The sequence below is a fragment of the Equus asinus genome, chromosome 27, assembly GCF_041296235.1.
Source record: "Equus asinus isolate D_3611 breed Donkey chromosome 27, EquAss-T2T_v2, whole genome shotgun sequence".
In the NCBI taxonomy this organism is placed as follows: domain Eukaryota; kingdom Metazoa; phylum Chordata; class Mammalia; order Perissodactyla; family Equidae; genus Equus; species Equus asinus.
The window spans coordinates 15,942,383-15,961,099 of record NC_091816.1 but is presented as its reverse complement, the minus strand read 5'-3'; the positions used below and the strand labels follow the sequence as shown (position 1 = coordinate 15,961,099).

General features: G+C 36.7%; 1 protein-coding gene across 9 annotated transcripts in view; it reads left to right on the top strand.

The window, feature by feature from the left end:
* DLC1 (DLC1 Rho GTPase activating protein) overlaps positions 1-18,717 on the top strand; it is a 479,646-nt gene that overhangs the window by 193,257 nt on the left and 267,672 nt on the right. For 8 of the 9 annotated variants that reach the window (XM_070500034.1, XM_070500032.1, XM_070500033.1 and 5 more), the window contains one exon: positions 152-292. In XM_070500034.1, the coding sequence (XP_070356135.1) occupies positions 152-292 (141 nt within the window). Of the gene's footprint in view, positions 1-151; positions 293-539; positions 853-18,717 lie in introns of those variants that run through there. The other variant, XM_070500039.1, reaches the window with a different exon arrangement.

Below are 18,717 nucleotides of genomic sequence, written 5' to 3'. Positions count from 1 at the left end.
TGGGTGACATGTCAATGTCAGTTGCCCCTAACTCTCTAGTGGGTCAATGTGTGTTGGGAGAAGGAGGAGGTGGAAAGTGTTGGTGGCAGGGAGAAAAGGCATGTAGAGAGCATGTACATACCTTTCATGTCAATTCCTTTTCTTTTAACAGGATCTGGAGTCAGGATCTGAGAGTGGAGCAGATACCATTTCGGTAAATCAGACTCAGATAAATCTGTCTTCTAACACTGAGTCCACTGACCTACCATCTTCCACCGCAGTGGCCAATTCTGGAACCAAACCCAAGTCTATGGTAAGTCACAAATGATAACAGTCAGTCTCAAGACAAAATGTGGCTGATCATCAGGTAAGTGTTGATATCACATCCATTCAATACAGAAGAAATACGCTGAGAATTTTAGTTGCAATGGCTTCATAGTATTTAACTAAGTACCACCCAACATACGCTGTTTGTTTTATAAATGATAACACAAGTACTTCACTAAAACAGGTCATGGATCCAGAATTATGCAAAATATGGTATTCAATTTTGTTACTAGATACTCAGACCTTTAAAGAACCAAGAATGCAAAATCTGAAGACGGCTCTCCCTGCGTTATTGTCCTGACCACACAGCTTACTGGTTAGAAAATTGCCTCTCAAAGCTTCAATCGACCAGCCAATCGATAGATAGAGAAATGGAGATACAGATATATAAAAATCACACACACCACAAATTTTATGTGGGTCTAAAATGACATAGCACATGTAAAGTGCTTAGTGAAATGCTTGCCACAAAATAAATATTGAACAAATGTAAGCTACTGTCATTATGATGATGATGCTTCAGTGATTGTATGATGCTACCAAAGCAAATAAAAAAGAATTACCGGATATAATACTATAGCGTGGTGAATTGTAAATAAAAGCCATTTTCCTTTAAGTAAAAAGTTGAACTGCAGCAGGAAAGCAGTATTTGACTCTAAAAGGTAACATTTATGGAGGAAGTAATTACTACTTCAAATATCTGAAGTCCCAGCCGCTCCAAAATAACCTTTCCTAGTTTAGTGAAAATCATAGTGCCGTATTATTTTTTTAAATGCCCATGTTAGCTTAACACAGAGAAACAAGTGTGGATTGCTTGTTTGCCTGCCTTGAAAATAAAAGACAAGTCTGAAATGAGACTCAAAAGGGAATACTCCAAATTTAAAACGTAGTCGATATATTCAATTGCAGGAACATCCAGAGCATTCTTTTTTATGGAATAAATATTTATTGAACATATACTATATGGCATGCATTAGGCTGGATGAAAAAGACTCAGAGAGCAATAAAACACATTCTCTGTCTTTAAACAGCTCGCAGTCTAGCACAAGAAGGTAAGCATGGAAACAGTGAAACGCAATGACCTGCTATGTGGTGGTGCTGTATATGTTGGCAATAGAAGGAACCAATGACATCTACACAATGCTATTTGCGGGTAAACTGTAAAGGGCCAGAAATAATGCTCAGACTGCAATGAAATGGTGCTCTTCTTTTTCATAATGCATAAAGAAGGTTGAAACGCAAAATTAAAATATGAAACCCGGTGATCCCATTTTACTACATTTCTTATTAAGGAAAAGGATAAAAGCCTCTCAACAGATTTAAGTTGAAGGTTTGGGAACCATTGGAACATTGGCCTTTTGGACACTGGGGACAGAGGTGGGGCTGACATATAAGAAGGAAGCAGAAAGGAAGGTAAATTCTCTTTTTAAAGGTATTTATGCCTAAATTCACTTTTTAAGGCACCTGCCATTATGCTGAAGAGCAGTTCTTTTCACTGTGATATTCATTTCATGTTCATCTTTTACTTCAGAATAATTGCCCTTGGGATCCACTATTTCTTCCTTGTAACATACATATTTTAGTGTGTGGCCACCTTATAATTCGTAACAAGTCATACAACTCTGTGTTCAGTTTCTTAGACTTTCTTCAATACTCCCATGTTTATAAATCTGGTCAACATATTTCCGTTGAGATATGTACGTATATTTTATGGTAGCTATCTTCAGTAAAGTTTTAGAATCAAAAACAAAACCATCAGTTTTTCTAGGACTTTAAGAGTAGTTTATGATGGGTTCTTTATCAATTTTTTCATGTTTTGCCATATCAATTGACCACACTATTCACCCCACAAGCAAAATTAAGAAATACTTAAAATCAATTATTAAACAGAAACATTGTTTCATGCACCACAAATCAGCTATTTACTGAAAAGTTGTCAAATTTGAATAAAATTGGATATGAATATGTGTCTAGCTGTTGAAGTGTGACTTGTTACCTGAGCACAAAACCACAGCCTCGAAGTGATGTCGACAGCCTCCAAACACAATATTCCTCTTCAAGACAATCAAAAACTGCTTAACACATCTTGACCGATATCACAGGTAGGGTTAGACAATTGGACATGCGACTCTGTCCAGCTACTGAACTATAATTTAATAAAATTCTCCAGCCAGCCATGAGAAAAAAGCACCCAGACAAAAACACTCCACTGTCAAAGGCAACTAACTTTCAGGAAATATCTTAAAGTAAATGGCCTATAATAAAAGTAGCTTGAAAAACAGCCTTTGTTTTGGGAGGAAGGGTTGTTTGAATTTGCGTGTGTACATTTTTGGTTGTTATTGGTGGTGGTATCCTTTTGAATGCTTCCTTTTAACTACAGTTTGAAAATAATTCTTGGGCCATGAATCAGTTTTACATTTTTAGTTGTTTTGGGGTTAGAATATTAGAAAGAAGAATTTTACCTATTTTATGAGAGGTTAAACGGATACTTTTCCCCTCGATTTGGAGCTTAGGGACTAGAAGATGTGTCATTGCAGTCTGGCTACTTTGGGAAAAGAGAAAAACTCTATTATCCTACCCTGCTGTTCTTTTCATCATGAACTAAAATTTCCATTTTCACATTAAATAGAAATGTTAAATTATAAGAACACCTACTTCTAACATCCACCTAAATTGAACTAACCTTCCGCTCCATAATGTCACATTTTTACAGAATGCTTACTTTCATTTCAGAATTATTTGATGTTACGTTTGATTTGCTGCTGTGAAGTCTATTTATAATGGTGACTAACTACCACAAATATTTGGCTTTCGTTTTGTGTGTAAGGTCTCTGGGTTTCTAAGTGCCTATTTTTCAATAAGATTTCTTCTTTTATATTTATTATTAGAATGGGACCAATGAGTAATCTTCAGATTTTTCGTGAATACTATGTATATATCACACTGAAAATTGAGGATTAAAATAGATTTCTGAGATGTATTTCACACAAAAATGAAAAAGTTACAACATAGGATATCCACTACCAAAAAACACATGAGAAGAAAAGAGGTCTAGTGCTCGATGTCAAAAAGCTCCTCCATTTCTCTCCTAAATTCTTTGTTTCGTACCTTTGAGGCAATCTCCCAATGCCTTTCATACCAGACGGTTCTGCAAACAACCCATGAGTGGTTACGTCATTTTATACGAAGTGCTGAGATTCACTGCAGAGTAATATACAGACCTTCCTCCCGCCATGGTATTCAGTGCCCTAGCTGTTCCCGTATTAATTAATATACGATACTTACATGAAAGATTTGACAGCTGGGCACTAAAACCTCGGAGGCTTTGTCATTGTTGTTTTTCCTAAAGATACTGATAAGTGGAGGTGTTCATTAAATCACTATTAATCATACATTTACGAAGAAAGAGACCAAGCGCTAGACCAGGAAAACAGCAAGTTTTATTTGTAAAATAAGTAACTGGAGGAACTGGGAGAGTCTAGCATTCTGCTGTGCAGAATAACCGACAGCGCTGTTAAAAGCAATGCAAGGATATGTTTTTAATTTAGTCTAAATGCCCCTCCCCACCCCCAGAAACTCCTTTAGTAGCCCTGTGATAAAGAAATTCTAATAACAGTGATGAGACCCTCAATGGTCTGGGCATGTTCCAACCACAGCTAGACAGACCAGCTCTGAGTGTGTCCTAAACTATCTAAAGGAATGTCGGAATATATTGGCATTCATATCAGAATGTACTGAATACTAGAATTACAAAATAATCCTTTTATTGAAGACATCAAAAACAGCAGAAATTATTAACCTTCATTATTGTGATTGCTACAGAGTGAAAAAAAGACAGCTGTATCTTATTCCAGCTCAAGATGGCAACAGTAGCTCTAATTTCACAGATTAGATACACCCCTGATCTTTTCATTATTCCACCAAAATAGCAATGACATGGATGAGGAGGGAAACAGCAGCCCCTGGAGGGGTGGGAGCTGAGGACAGGCAGAATGCCACCCAGCCAGGGACCACCAACTCCTTTTAAGAATGGTTCAGGTTAAACCCTGCCTAAAGTTTGCTAGACAGTGACCAAAATAAAGCTTCAACAGTATGTCCTGACTACAAGTTCATGATCATTTCTACATGACTTTAAAAAAGAAAAGACTCCATGGGGCCATCCCAGTGGCGTAGTGGTTAAGTTCACACACTCCACTCGGCGGCCCAGGGTTCACAGGTTCGGATCCTGAGCACGGACTTATGCACCACTCAGCAAGCCGTGCTGAGATGGCATCCCACATACAAAATAGAGGAAGATTGGCATAGATGTTAGCTCAGCAAGTCTTGCTCAAGCAAAAAAAAGGAAGATTAGCAACAGGTGTTAGCTCAGGGCCAATCTTCCTCATCAAAAAGAAAAGAAAAGACAAGACTTCAACGCCACAGTCAACCAGATATTTGAACTGCTTTTACTGACAATTCCAAAAATTGCACGATCAGTCTAACCTATTGTTGAAGAAAAAAATCTCTCGATGTGACTCCCCAAACATAATTGTTTATGCTATAGTCAACTCAGTGAGGCACTCACACTCTATTATTTTCCTTCCCTCTGGCATCACAGAAGCAAATACTAACTTTCCGGTCTGACATTCACTCGTCAATAGCGACATCCTCCTTAAATAGCATAAATGTTTTGAGGTCAGAGGAAAAGGAGGTGATGACACTGTATATGAGTTTTGACATTGTTATTTTTAACAAATGTTATTAAAGTTTGTCACTTAAAAACAGAATCTTATTTTCCCTTTTTTCACCCAGTGAGAAATGGTGTAATTTACATTGTTCTTGAAATTTTCCATCTGTCTTTTGGCTACTCTGTATGTAAGAAGTATAACTTGCCATTCAAAATATTTTTATGAATCTATATGTAAACCTGGTAAAAGCAGAGATTACAGGAATGTGAACTTTAGGAAAGATTCCAAAGTTTTACCGGGGTTGTAATGATGGAGAAAAGTATTTTCTGCCCATGTAATAATAACATCAAAAATTTAAAAAAAAAACAACAAGCATTTATGGAGTGCACACTATGCGGCAGAGACTATATTATGGACCTGTAAGGCATAGTTCATCAAATCCTCACATTAGCCTTGAGGTAGATGCTGTTATTACCTAGCGTTCACAGACGAGAAAACTGGGACTTCCAATGGCTAATGTGAGTTGCCTATGGTCTCTAGTAAGAGATGGGTCCCGGAGGGCACCCGGATCTTCCACAGTCCTACACACTGCCTCCTACGGAGATCCACATCCTAACTTCCTTTCTTCAAAACCAATATAAATTGGCTTGAGATGTTACTATATCAGAAACGAAATGTCATTAATGTTTGAATTCTCCAAAGGCACAAGAACACCTTCATTGAACAACAAAGAACAGCAGTGACTCATCCGAGCGCGGCACAGGTTATATCGTTCTAACATCACTTTCTAAATCATCCATCTACAGCAGATTTTCTATATGTGTTTACATGCATATATGTGTGTGCGTACATATATATATATACACCAGATTATATATACATATATTTGTGTGCATGTGTCTATATATGTATATATCCATCCCCTGATGTTATTTTCCAAAAGCCTGTGTTGAATAATTCTTAACTATATGGTTAAATTTTGGATGAAACCAAATTAGTAATTATGAAGTTCTCATATAGTCATATAATTATTATTCAGCATAAATTTTAATGATATATTTATTAATTTTGTATAAGACTATTACTCAGGATAAACACGGAAACCACCAATGCAGATTTATTCACTGTTCCTAGGTATAGACTGTGTGGTGGCGTCTGTTCCTAGCGATGGACCTAGGTGGTGTCTGTATCTGGGGTAGGAGATCTGAAGTTTGGGAAGATCTGAGAAAGGGTTTCAAAAGAGAAAAGCTCATAAAGTGAGAAGAACAGAGGTTAATGGGCACCTTTTACAACCAATAACCGACTTGTTAATTGTTGCTTCTGTAAAAGAAGGACTTCCATGTAAGGCTGCTTAAAAATAAAAATTATAAAGCCCATAAACATTGTTTTGATAGAGAGTTATTTATTAAAGATGTCAGGGACAGTCTGATTGGGAGTATGACGTTAATCTGTGATGAATTAGCCACACAAGGTTAGAAGAGGAATTCAACCTAGAATCCGTGGAGGAATTTAGGAGGGTGACTGAACCTCCTGAGATTGTATTTTACATTACGTATGCCCGTCAGCATTTACACATGAGAAGAGTGTCAATATCTTCATCCAATTCTCAAAAGACTTTACAAGCCCCCCATAAAGAAGCGCTTATCCAGGTTCTGACGCTTCCATCAGTTGTCTAATGAAGAGATCTGATGAACATGAGAACATCTTTGTTACACATAAGACGCTTCAGGCACATTGACAGGAATTGCTTGGTCAGAGTTTATTTCCTAGTGGAGAATTCTGCAGTATCTCCTTTGCAATAAATTAGCTATGTTTCATGGGTATTCAGTGAAAATTGATTCTGCTATGGAACCATAAAACGTCATTCACATTTGTCCCAGTGCACAGCATATCAATAAAATTAAAACTGATCCAAGAAAGAAAAGAAAAACCATCAGGGGTTCCCCATAATAGTTTCAGGGTAAACCAGGTTTTACATCAAAGTGCAATCACGTATCTTGTACATACGGTCATTAAGCTAAAGTCATTTTGCTTGTGACATATTAAATAGGCACCACATCATTTTAAAGTATCATATAAAACCCAATTGATATGCAAAATTCTAGTAATATTTCTATTTTGTTTTATCAGGAAATTATATACTATATTTTTGCTTAAATGTTTGTCAGATGAATTTTTTACAAAACTGGTAATTTTCCCTAATGCTGTCCCATAGTTAAAATAAAATAGAGGGAAAAAGCATTGTCTTTTTTACAAAGAGAAACTGCAAATATTTCTTTTTACTGAAGTCTTTGGGGAAAAAATGCAAAGTAATATATAAATTTGACTAGAATTTAAACAGTTTTTCACAATGCCACATATGATAAGTAAAGAAAATAGTCAGCATAGTAAAGGAAAAAATGACATAGATCAAATTTTTAAACAAAGTTTAGTCAGCCTCTTCTGAAATATCAAGAAAACATGGATTAGTACAGCTTACCATTGATAAATGCAAACAAAATGTAATAGTCTTAGAAAAATGCCTTTGATTGTAATGCTTTTAAATGTGGTCATTTAACTTTGACATAGCTAAGGAATAACATTAAAGTATGTGTATTTTAAAGAAATATTTGTCTGTTAAAATCCTCATTGTTTATGAAAAGGAAAAATCAGGCAAAATTTATTTTATAGCTTTGTTTTAAGAAAAACTGAGCCACCGAAGAGCTGGAAAAAAATATTTCTAAAAAGGAAATCATTCTGTGATTATTGTAATGAGATATTTCTTAGAATTCTATGATTCTAAAGCATAGAGGATTCCAGTCACATATTCTGGATTTTGAAGTAAGTACGTAATTCACTAGCCTTGGGCTTTGAAAAATCGAAATATTTTTCATAGCCATTTGCTTTTATATTTAAAATAAATTCAAAATTCTCTCGTTTCTTGTGTTTAAAGATACTGACATCTGTTTCCAATTCATTTACATGTTAATTCGTGACAGTCTTATTTGGGATGCGTTATTTGATCTCCACAATGACCTCCTCATGTAAGCTTTTCCCTTTGAATCTCACTTTGAGGAGTTTCATTTTGCCAAGAATAAATATAATTTGTACCCAGATATACTGATCCTTACTACTCTGTGACCACATGATATTTAAATAATTTTTTGAGTTGGCAAAATTGTTTTTCTATCTTGTTTGTGTTTAGTTTATAATAACTTGGTTAATTAGATGTCTGGAGCAGAATTTCTGAAATGAAAAGAAACTGGGGAAAATGGAAACACATGAATAAGGAAAGAGTTAGAATTGAACAGATTTCCTTAGGACAAGAACCAATTTTTAAAAATCATCTAGGCAACCTAAGATTTGGTCATATGAATAGTACTTTTGTATGTTATCATCATTACAATGAGAAAAATTTAGTTTTTCCATGTGCAGATGTTACTTCTCGAATCCAGCTCATATTTTCATCCAAGAGAAATAACAACTTCCAGTTATTTCTGGGCAATGTAAAATGGCAAGCCAACAGCATGCCACATCACAGCAACCAAGAATATAATTCATAGCCCTGAGCAGTAATAATAACCAGGAAGCCATTTTCACAGAGTTCTCACTTTGTTCATTTCAAACCTAGTTGTTCCAAAGTTCTAATAGCATATTCAATACGTTCCCATTTTTTCCTACTTCTCTACTTTGATTCTTTGATAATTAATTCAACCCCTGGCATTTGATGGCCTCTCTACTCACTTCTTAAAGACAGTTGAAGTCATTTGAGATGTTTAATCAGGGATTCCACACGAATGTTCCATAGCAGATATACAAAGTTTACACAAAGGTCCTTCTTGAGTAAAGTTTTGAGCTGTCTACCATGTACCAGATTCCTAAATGGAAAAATAAAAATGTGGACCAAGTATTTGAGTATTTTGAGTATCACATATCTAAAGAGTTGGAGTCATGTAACAAAAATAAGAAAGTAAGGAAATTATCTACTTTTAATCTTCGTGGTGTCCTAAGACATGTCGCTTGAAAAATATTGATATTCCTGACTATTCTGGGTATTTAATGAACATTTTACGTGCTAGGTTTTTTTTTATTTTTTTGAACCAATAGTTCATACTCTTTTTTTGTTTTTTTTTCATTGCAGTAACATTGGTTCATAACATCATATAAATTTCAGGTGTACATCATTATATTTCAATTTCTGTGTAGATTACACCATGTTCATCACCCAAAGACTAATTACCATCCATCACCACACGTGTGCCTAATCACCCCTTTCATCCTCCTCCCTCCCCCCTTCCCCTCTGGTAACCACCACTCCAATCTCTGTCTCTATGTGTTTGTTTGTCGTTGTTTTTATCTTCTACTTACGAGTGAGATCATACAGTATTTGACTTTCTCACTCTGACCTATTTCCTTAGCATAATACCCTCTAGGTCCATCCGTGTTGTCACAAATGGCCAGATTTCATAGATTCTTATGGTTAAATAGTATTCCACTGTGTATATATACCACATCTTCTTTATCCATTGTCCCTTGATGGGCACCTAGGTTGCTTCCAAGTCTTGGCTATTGTGAATAACGCTGCAGTGAACATAGGGGTGCATGTATCTTTACACATTCATGTTTTCATGTTCTTTGGATAAATAGCCAGCAGTGGAATAGCTGGAACGTATGGTAGTTCTATTCTTAAGTTTTTGAGGAATGGCCATACTGTTTTCCATAGTGGCTGCACCAGTTTGCACTCCCACCAGCAGTGTACGAGGGTTCCCTTCTCTCCACATCCAACACTTGTTTTTTCCTGTCTTGTTAGCTATTGCCATTCCGATGAGCATGAGATGATATCTCATTGTAGTTTTGATTTGAATTTCCCTGGTAGTTAATGATGTTGAACATCTTTTCATGTGCCTGTTGGCCATCTGTATATCTTTTTGGGAGAAATGTCTGTTCAGATCTTTTGCCCATTTTTTAATTGAGTTGTTAGTTTTTTGTTGTTGTGATGTATGAGTTCTTTGTATATTGTGGATATTAACCCCTTATCAGATATATGGTTTGCAAATATCTCGCCCCAATTGTTAGTTGGTCTTTTCATTTTGTTCATGGTTTCCTTTGCTGTGCAGAAGCCTTCTAGTTTAATGTAGTTCCATTTGTTTATTTTTTCTATTGTTTCCCTTGCCTGGTCAGATGTGGTACTTGAAAATATGCTGCTAAGACCTATGTCAAAGAGCATACTGCCTATGTTTTCTTCCAGAAGTTTCATGATTTCAGGTCTTACATTCAAGTCTTTAATCCATTTTGAGTTGATTTTTGTGCATGGTATAAGATAATGGTCTACTTTCATTCTTTTGCATGTGGCTGTCCAGTTTTCCCCACACGATTTATTGAGGAGACTCTCCTTTCTCCATTGTACGTCCTTGGTTCCCTTGTCAAAAATTAGCTCTCCATATATGTGTGGGTTTGTTTCTGGGCTCTCAATTCTGTTCCATTGATGTATGTGTCTGTTTCTTTGCCAGCACCATGCTGTTCCGGTTACTATAGCTTTGTAGTATATTTTGAAGTCAGGGAGTGTGATACTTCCAGTTTTGTTCTTTTTTCTCAGGATTCCTTTGGCTATTGGGGGTCTTTTGTTGTTGCATATAAATTTTAGGATTCTTTCTTCTATTTCTGTAGAAACTGTCGTTGGAGACTCGATAGAGATTGCATTGAATCTGTAGATTGCTTTAGGAAGTATGGACATTTTAACTATATCAATTCTTCCAAACCAAGAGCATGGAATATCTTTCCATTTCTTTGTGTCTTCTTCAATTTCTTTCAACAATGTTTTGTAGTTTTCACTGTACAGATCTTTCACCTCTTTGGTTAAGTTTATTCCTGGGTATTTTATTCTTTTTGTTGCAATTGTAAATGGGATTGTAGTCTTAATTTCTCTTTCTGCTACTTTGCTGTTATTGTATAGAAACGCGACTGATTTTTGTATGTTGATTTTGAATCCTGCAACTTGACTGTATTCATTTATTTCTAAAAGTTTTTTAGTGGATTCTTTAGGGTTTTCTGTTTATAAAATCATGTCATCTGCAAATAGTGACAGTTTCACTTCTTCTTTTCCAATTTGGACCCATTTTATTTCTTTTTCTTGCCTGACTGCTCTGGCTAGGACTTCCAATACTGTGTTAAATAAGAGTGGTGACAGTGGGCATCCCCGTCTGGTTCCTGTTCTTAGAGGGATAGCTTTCAGTTTTTCTCCGTTGAGAATGACATTAGCTGTGAGTTTTTATATATATGGCCTTTATTATGTTGAGGTACTTTCCATCTAAACCCATTTTATTCCGAGTTTTTATCATAAATGGATACTGTATCTTGTCAAATGCTTTCTCTGCATCTATTGAGATGATCATGTAATTTTTAGTCTTCATTTTGTTAATGTGATGTATCATGTTGATTGATTTGCTGATACTGAACCATCCCTGCATCCCAGGAATAAATCCCACTTGATCAAGGTGTATGATCTTTTTAATGTATTGCTGTATTTGATTTGCTGGTATTTTGTGGAGGATTTTTCCATCTATGTTCATCAGTGATATTGGCCTATAATTTTCTTTTTTTGTGTTGTTCTTGGCTGGTGTTGATATCAGGGTAATGTGGCTTCATAGAATGAATTAGGAAGCTTTCCCATCTCTTCACTTTTTTGGAAGAGTTTGAGAAGAATAGTTATTACGTCTTCTTTGAATATTTGGTAGAATTCACCAGGGAAGTTGTCTGATCCTGGACTTTTATTTTTTGGGAGGTTTTTGATTACTGTTTCGATTTCCTTACTGGTGATTGGTCTATTCAAATTCTTTATTTCCTCTTGAGTCAGTTTTGGAAGGTTGTATGATTCTAAGAATTTATCCATTTCCTATAATTATCCAATTTGTTGCCATATAGCTTTTCGTAGTATTGTCTTATAATTTTTCGTATTTCTGAAGTATCCATTGTAATTTTTCCTCTTTCATTTCTGATTTTATTTATTTGAGGCATCTCTCTTTTCTTCTTGGTGAGTCTAGCTAAAGGTTTGTCAACTTTGGTTATCTTTTCAAAGAACCAGCTCTTGGTTTCATTGACTTTTTTTCTCTTGTTTTTTAAGTCTCTATTTCATTTATTTCTGCTCTGATTTTTATTATTTCCTTCCTTCTACTGATTTGGTGCTCTGTTCTTCTTTTTCCACTTCCTTTAGCTGCACTGTTGGGTTGTTTACTTGAAATTTTTCTTGTTTGTTGAGGTAGGCCTGTATTGCTATAAACTTCCCTCTTAGAATCTCTTTTGCTGTATGCCATAAATTTTGGCATGTTGTATTTTCATTTTCATTTGTATCCAGTTATTTTTGGATTTTTCCTTTGACTTCTTCATTGACTCAATAGTTGTTCAGTCGTATTTCATTTAATTTTCACATATTTGTGGCTTTTCTGATTTTCTTCCTGTAGTTGATTTCTAGTTTCATACCTTTGTCTAGTCTTTTACTCCCTTTCTCCCCTACTTTATGTTTTTGATATCACATCCAACCTCTTTTTGTGTGCGTGTTTGTATCTGTTACCCTCTTATCATGGAAATGGGTAATTTTAGTACTTTTGTCTTTTGACCTTCATATTAGATTCGTAAGTGGTTGATCTAGTCCCTTTACTGAATTTTTTGCCTTTACCAGTGATTTTACTACGTTTTTTTCTTGCTAATTTTCTTATTCCTATTTGTGGTCTTCTCTTTCCCACTTAAACAAGTCTCTTTAGCATTTCTTGTAAGACTGGTTTCTTAGTGATAAATTCCTTTAAGTTTTGCTTGTCTGGGAAACTCTTTATCTCTCCTTCCATTGTGAATGATAACTTTCCCAGGTAGAGTATTCTCGGCTGTACATTTTTTCCTTTCAGCACTTTAAATATATTGTGCTACTCCCTTCTAGCCTCTGAGGTTTCTGCTGAGAAGTCAGTTGATAGCCTTATGATTTCCTTATTCCTTATGATAGCCTTATTATTTCTTCAGATAGATTCTCTGCCCCTTTGTCTCTCTCTTCTCCTTCTGAGACACCTATAATACGAATGTTAGTGCACTTGACATTGTCCCAGAGTTCCCTTAGACTGTTCTCATTCTTTTTAATTGTTTTTCTTTTTTCTGTTCAGCTTGGGTGATTTCCTCTAGTCTTTCATCCAGCTCACTGATCCTTTCTTCTGTATCATTTACTCTGCTATTGAGTCCTTCTAGTGAATTTTTTATTTCCATTATTGTACTCTTCATTTCTGATTGGTTCTTTTTTATATTTTCCAGTTCTTTGTTGAAGTTCTCACTGAGTTCATCCATTCTTCTCCCAAGATCAGTGAGCATCCTTATGGCTTTTTGCTTGAACTCTTTGTCAGGTAGATTGTTTATTTACATTTCATTTTGTTCTTTTTCTGGGGTTTTGTCCTGTTCCTTTACTTGAAATATATCCCTTTGCCTCCTTGTTTTGCTTCTTTCTCTGTGCTTATATCTATGTATTAGGTAGGTCAGTTATGTCTCTATAGTTCAAATTATTGTTGCCATTGCCAATTTTTAGGGATTCTCTATTCTTTCTTCTGTAACAGCTTAGTATAATCCAGATGATTTCTGGATTAGTAAATTCCTTTAAAGGAAAATTAATGGATGCTCATGAACACAATTCTAATTGTTTTGTCTTTACCATAGATTGCTTTATCCATTTTATTTTGTGGTTGTGATTTGTTGATTCACTTTGATGTCCCTATTTCTGTATAGATATTATAGCAATTCACTGAATGGGAATTTACCAAATTACTCATAATATGAAGTGCAGAGAATCATGCGAACAAGCAGTAATAATGGAATAAATCAGTGCCGTTGAGACTGTGCACCCTGTGGCAGCCCCAGAACTGCCTCCCTCCACCTGCACCAGCCAAACTTATTTACTTTAATCTCTTTTATATGTTGACCTTTGAATAAGATCTTCTTTGATCAATCCATAGCATAAATTTTGTTTAATTCCCAGACTAAACAAATTATATGGGTGAGGAAAATGTTGAAGAATTTTTTTTGTGAGCACAGGCAGCCTGTAATATATGTCTACATCATTTCCAAGAGCATCTTTGTGAGGCAGCCACCAGAAATTCCCTGCTGCCAGGGTAACATATTCATTCTTAAAGCTTCACCATCACTGAGTCCTCAAGTCTGGGGGGCAATAAGAAACAAAAAAGTGTGAGAGACAGTAGACTCTGGAACAGAGCAACTCAGGTTAGCCCAGGTCTGGGGTTATATGGGCCCAGTCATTAAATTCTATATTTCAGACACTAGACTGTAGATCAAGAGTTTTGCCTTTGCCTTTTTTTTTTTTTTTTTGGTGAGGAAGATTAGCCCTGAACTAACATCTGTTGCCAATCTTCCTCTTTTTGCTTGAGGGAGATTATCCCTGAGCTAATATCTGTGCCAATCTTCCTTTATTTTATATGTGGGACACTGCCGCAGTATGGCTTGATGAGTGGTGTGTAGGTCTGTGCCTGGGATCTGAACTGCAAACCCCAGGCCACCAAAGCAGAGCATGCAAACTTAACTACTATGCCACTGGTCCAGCCTCTGACTTTTTTTTTCCTTTTGGTTTGTTTCTATTGAAGAATAAAGTCAGAATTTTAAGTAATTTTTAATAGATGAACATTTAGAACTCATAACTAGTAGAGTTTCCATTTAGAGATATTTCCTAAACAAATATTAACTACGTTATCTAATTTTACATTTGGGATTTTGTAAGTGTATCAAAAATGTGCAGTCATTTTCCTACTTGTAGCACATTTTTAGTTTTTCTTTCTGTATTAAGTGCAATATTATATATAACACTATGATAGGCATACGTAATACTATATATAAACATACATACACTCTATGTATATTTTTGTCTGCATTTTTAATACTTTCTTTTATAGTCTTGCGCCACATAATGACATTTCAATAAGTGATGGACTGCATACACTGTGGTGGTCCCATAAGATTAGTACCATATAGCCTAGGTGTGTAGCAGGCTATACTGTCTAGGTTTGTAAGTATACTCTATGATGCTCCCACAATGATGAAATTGCCTGAAGACGTAGTTCTCAGAACATGTCCCCATCGTTAAGCAATGCATGATCATATACTTACATAGACCAAAAAGGAATTCCGTATTTGTTAAAGAGAAGTTTCCTAATACCAGTAATGTTGAATTTTTCTTATACTTATTAGGTATTCGAACACCTTACTTTAATCAAAAGGTAAAGAACATTATTAGCCATGTGTAATGTGTCTAACTGATGTATTCATGTCTTTAAGGAATTTTATTCTACATTTTAATAAACAAAAACCTTTGCAATTTATAATGTACCTGAGCCCTAACACTATTAATATTATGAACATTAATGTTATGAAGCCAAATTTTTTTTTTTTCCAAAAAACTACAAGAACTTACTCTGGCTATGTGTAAGCCGCTGTGCTACGCACTGGGAAAGAATGTAAGGGGAAAAAAAGGAGGGTGACAAGATTGGAATGTCTGGAATCAGACTCTGGGACCAAGAGTTGCCTGGAAAAGCTTTATTGATGAGTGCTCTCGGGAGATAGACATGTACGGAAGTGAGGACGGCCCAATGGCTCAGAGGGCAGAGTTGGCTGAGCTGCAATGCAGTTAACTACTGTGGCCTCGGTTGATCCTACGGAGATCTCGGGAGCTTGGGTGGCCCTTCAGACTTGTCCCAAATTGAGGCAAGGGGCCTGGACTTCTGTGTCTCTGTACCAGCCAATCACGGGTCTTAGGCTCTCCCTAGAAAGCAAACTAACCTTGAGAGAGGCTGTTCCTTGCTGCCAGCGGCATTTCCCAAAGAGAGAAGCAGCTGCAACCATTGGCAGCCACTATTCCCAGCAGCAGAGGAATTGGTGCATTGACCCTGAGGAGGAAATCTGGGAGTCGCTCTGCAGTTTCCACCAGATATTCCACGGCCTTCACCTTCATGAGGTGCCTTCTGTGATGCAAGCAGCAGATAGGCAAGCACGTGGTTATGAAGAGATGTGATAAGTACCAGATTAAAGTTATTACCAAACATAAGGATTAAAAGAAATGTATTAGTTCTGGAGCGAAGGTGGGAACCCTTAGGTAAGACTTCCCAGAGGAATTGACAATGGAATATGGTCTTTAATAGTGATGAGGAGTTTGCCAGGTGAAGAAAGGGGAAGAGGAAGAGCATGTGAAAAGTATCAGAGGGGCCATCTCCGTGGTCAACTGGTTGAGATCTTGTGCTCCACTTCAGCAGCCCAGGGTTTGCTCGTTCTGGTCCTGGGCGCCGACCTAACACCGCTCATCAGACCATCCTAAGGCCGGTGTCCCACATAGCATAACCAGAGGGACCTACAACTAGAATATACAACTATGTATTGGGGGGCTTTGGGGAGAAGAAGAAGAAAAAATAAAAAGAAGATTGGCAACAGATGTTAGCTCAGGTGCAAATCATTAAAAAAAAAGCATCAGAGATGCTCGGGGCATATTGGGTAATCTAGTTTGAGTAAAGTGTGGTGTACATAGCTACACCTGGCAGAAAATGTGGCTAGAATAGCCTTTTGGGTAAGTTTGGGGAGAACTTTCAATACCCTGCCAAAAAAAAATCTACCTTAAAGGAAATGTGGCAGTGGCTTTTAAACAAGAAAATCAAATGATCTGATTTATATTTTAAGGAACTAGAACTCTAAAAGTGCAGAAAAATGGATTGAGAGTGTGGGGGACATCAAAGGGAATGAGGAAGAGCAGAGAAATTTGTGTGGGAAGGTCAGGCCAGGGAGAGTGAGGACCTAAAAGAAGCAATGAGAGGGAAGACAGAAGATGTCGATTCACATACACTGCTGGAGGAAGAACTCATAGAGTTTGAAAATTAACCTTTTGCACAGGATGAGAAAAAGAAAAGAATTAAAAGCAGATTCAAGATTTATATCTTGAAAAAATAAGACAACGATAAGGTCATTGACTAAGGGAATAAAGAAGCAGAAGTAGGTATGAGGAGAAAAAGCAATGTTTTTTAATCAACTTTATTAAGGTATAATTTACATACAATAAAGTATACCCATTTTAATTGTACATCCTTCCAGGATGTTTTTGGTAATAATGGAAAGAAGGAAAGACAAAGGCTAGCAGAGGAGGTTTTATTAAGGTAAGGTTTCTTAATCTCTTTTTGCATTGTTTTATTGTTTTTCTAAAAACGTAATCTTATGTTAAATATGCACTACCGAATGGAATGAAATCACAAAATAAATTAATTTTCTCTTCCACCTTCCACAACAGATGCCCATATCAGCTGCTGTTCTCCTTCCTTAGACAAAATCTCAGGGACTCCCATAACTCTTACTAGGTAGTCTTAAGTAATACAATCATTTTAAATTTCCAAATGTAGCAGTCTTGAATCAAAAATGAGAAAGTTCAATCTCTATAGTAACCAACATTTCAGTTTTCCTTTACCTATGAGGCTCCTCCCCTCTCTCCCAGTGGTGTCCTGCTAAAGGCAGGTGTCTGCCTGCAGCCAGGGAAGATTGGAGGCTGGGGGTTTAGCTTTCTTTTCCTTTCTTGCTCACCCCATACATCACTTGCTAGCAACTATGCAATGGGAGGTGCGAGGGCAAGGAGAACAAAGAAGTTTTCTCCAGATAAACATGAATACTCCATGGGTCTGGAAGATATTTAAGGATCTGTCACCTGCTGTTTCAGTTATCTGTTACTATGAAACAAATCATATTTAAACTTTGTGGCCTAAAAAAACAATAATTAATTATTATTTCTCATGGTTCCTAATAAGTTCAGAATTTGAGAGAAACTCTGGTATGTGTTCTAGCTTAAGTTCCTTCATAAGGTTACAGGCAGGTCTCTGCTGGGATGCAGTCATTTAAAAACTTTACAGGGGCTGCAAGATCCATTTGTAAATTGACTTACTCATGTGACGGGGAGATTAGTCCCAGAAAATTGCTTCCTTTCTGGGTGGGTCTCTCAGTGGGGCTGTTTGAGTGTCCTCGTGACATGGCATCTGGCTTCCCCCAGAGAGAGTAAAAGAAATCAAGGAAGTCAAATTGGCATACCTGCTATATTCTATTGGTCACACAGACTAGCTCTGGTTCTATGTGGGAAGAGCCTAAACCATGGGCTTGCTTATGAAACTGAGAATTACTGAGGGCCATCTTGAAGGCTGGCCAACACAATGAATCATGTCTTTCCCATACTCTAAGACATTCACCTCCTCCAAAGGCCCCCAGAAGACTCATCTCATCACAGCATCTTTGCAAAGTTCAAGGTTTTCTCATAGAAATCATATCCAGTCTCAGATGAGACACCCCAGGTATGGTTCCTCAAGTACAGCCCCTTGATCATAGTTCCTCTTGACCTGAAGGCCTGTGAACAAACCCAACATACAATCGTATGACAGATACAGTATAACCACTATCAACCCTCCCATTCAAAAAGGAGAAAATGGGATGTACATAAGAGTCACCAGTCTATAGAAATTCTGAAAAGCAATATGGCATATACTTGAAGGTTCTTGACTAAGAATCATTCCTACTACTTCCTGGGAATGATTCTCCACAGTTCCTGGTTCAACCCTCTTAGATCTTGATTTTGCCCTTTGAGTCATTCTTCCTTTTTCTTATGAAAAGACTGCTTTTGTAACTGAGTAGTTTTCTCGTCTTGGTTTCTGCATATAGAGGTTTGGGGTCAAAGCCCCCTGTTGGTCTTGCACTGTCTCTGAATCTCTGGATCTAG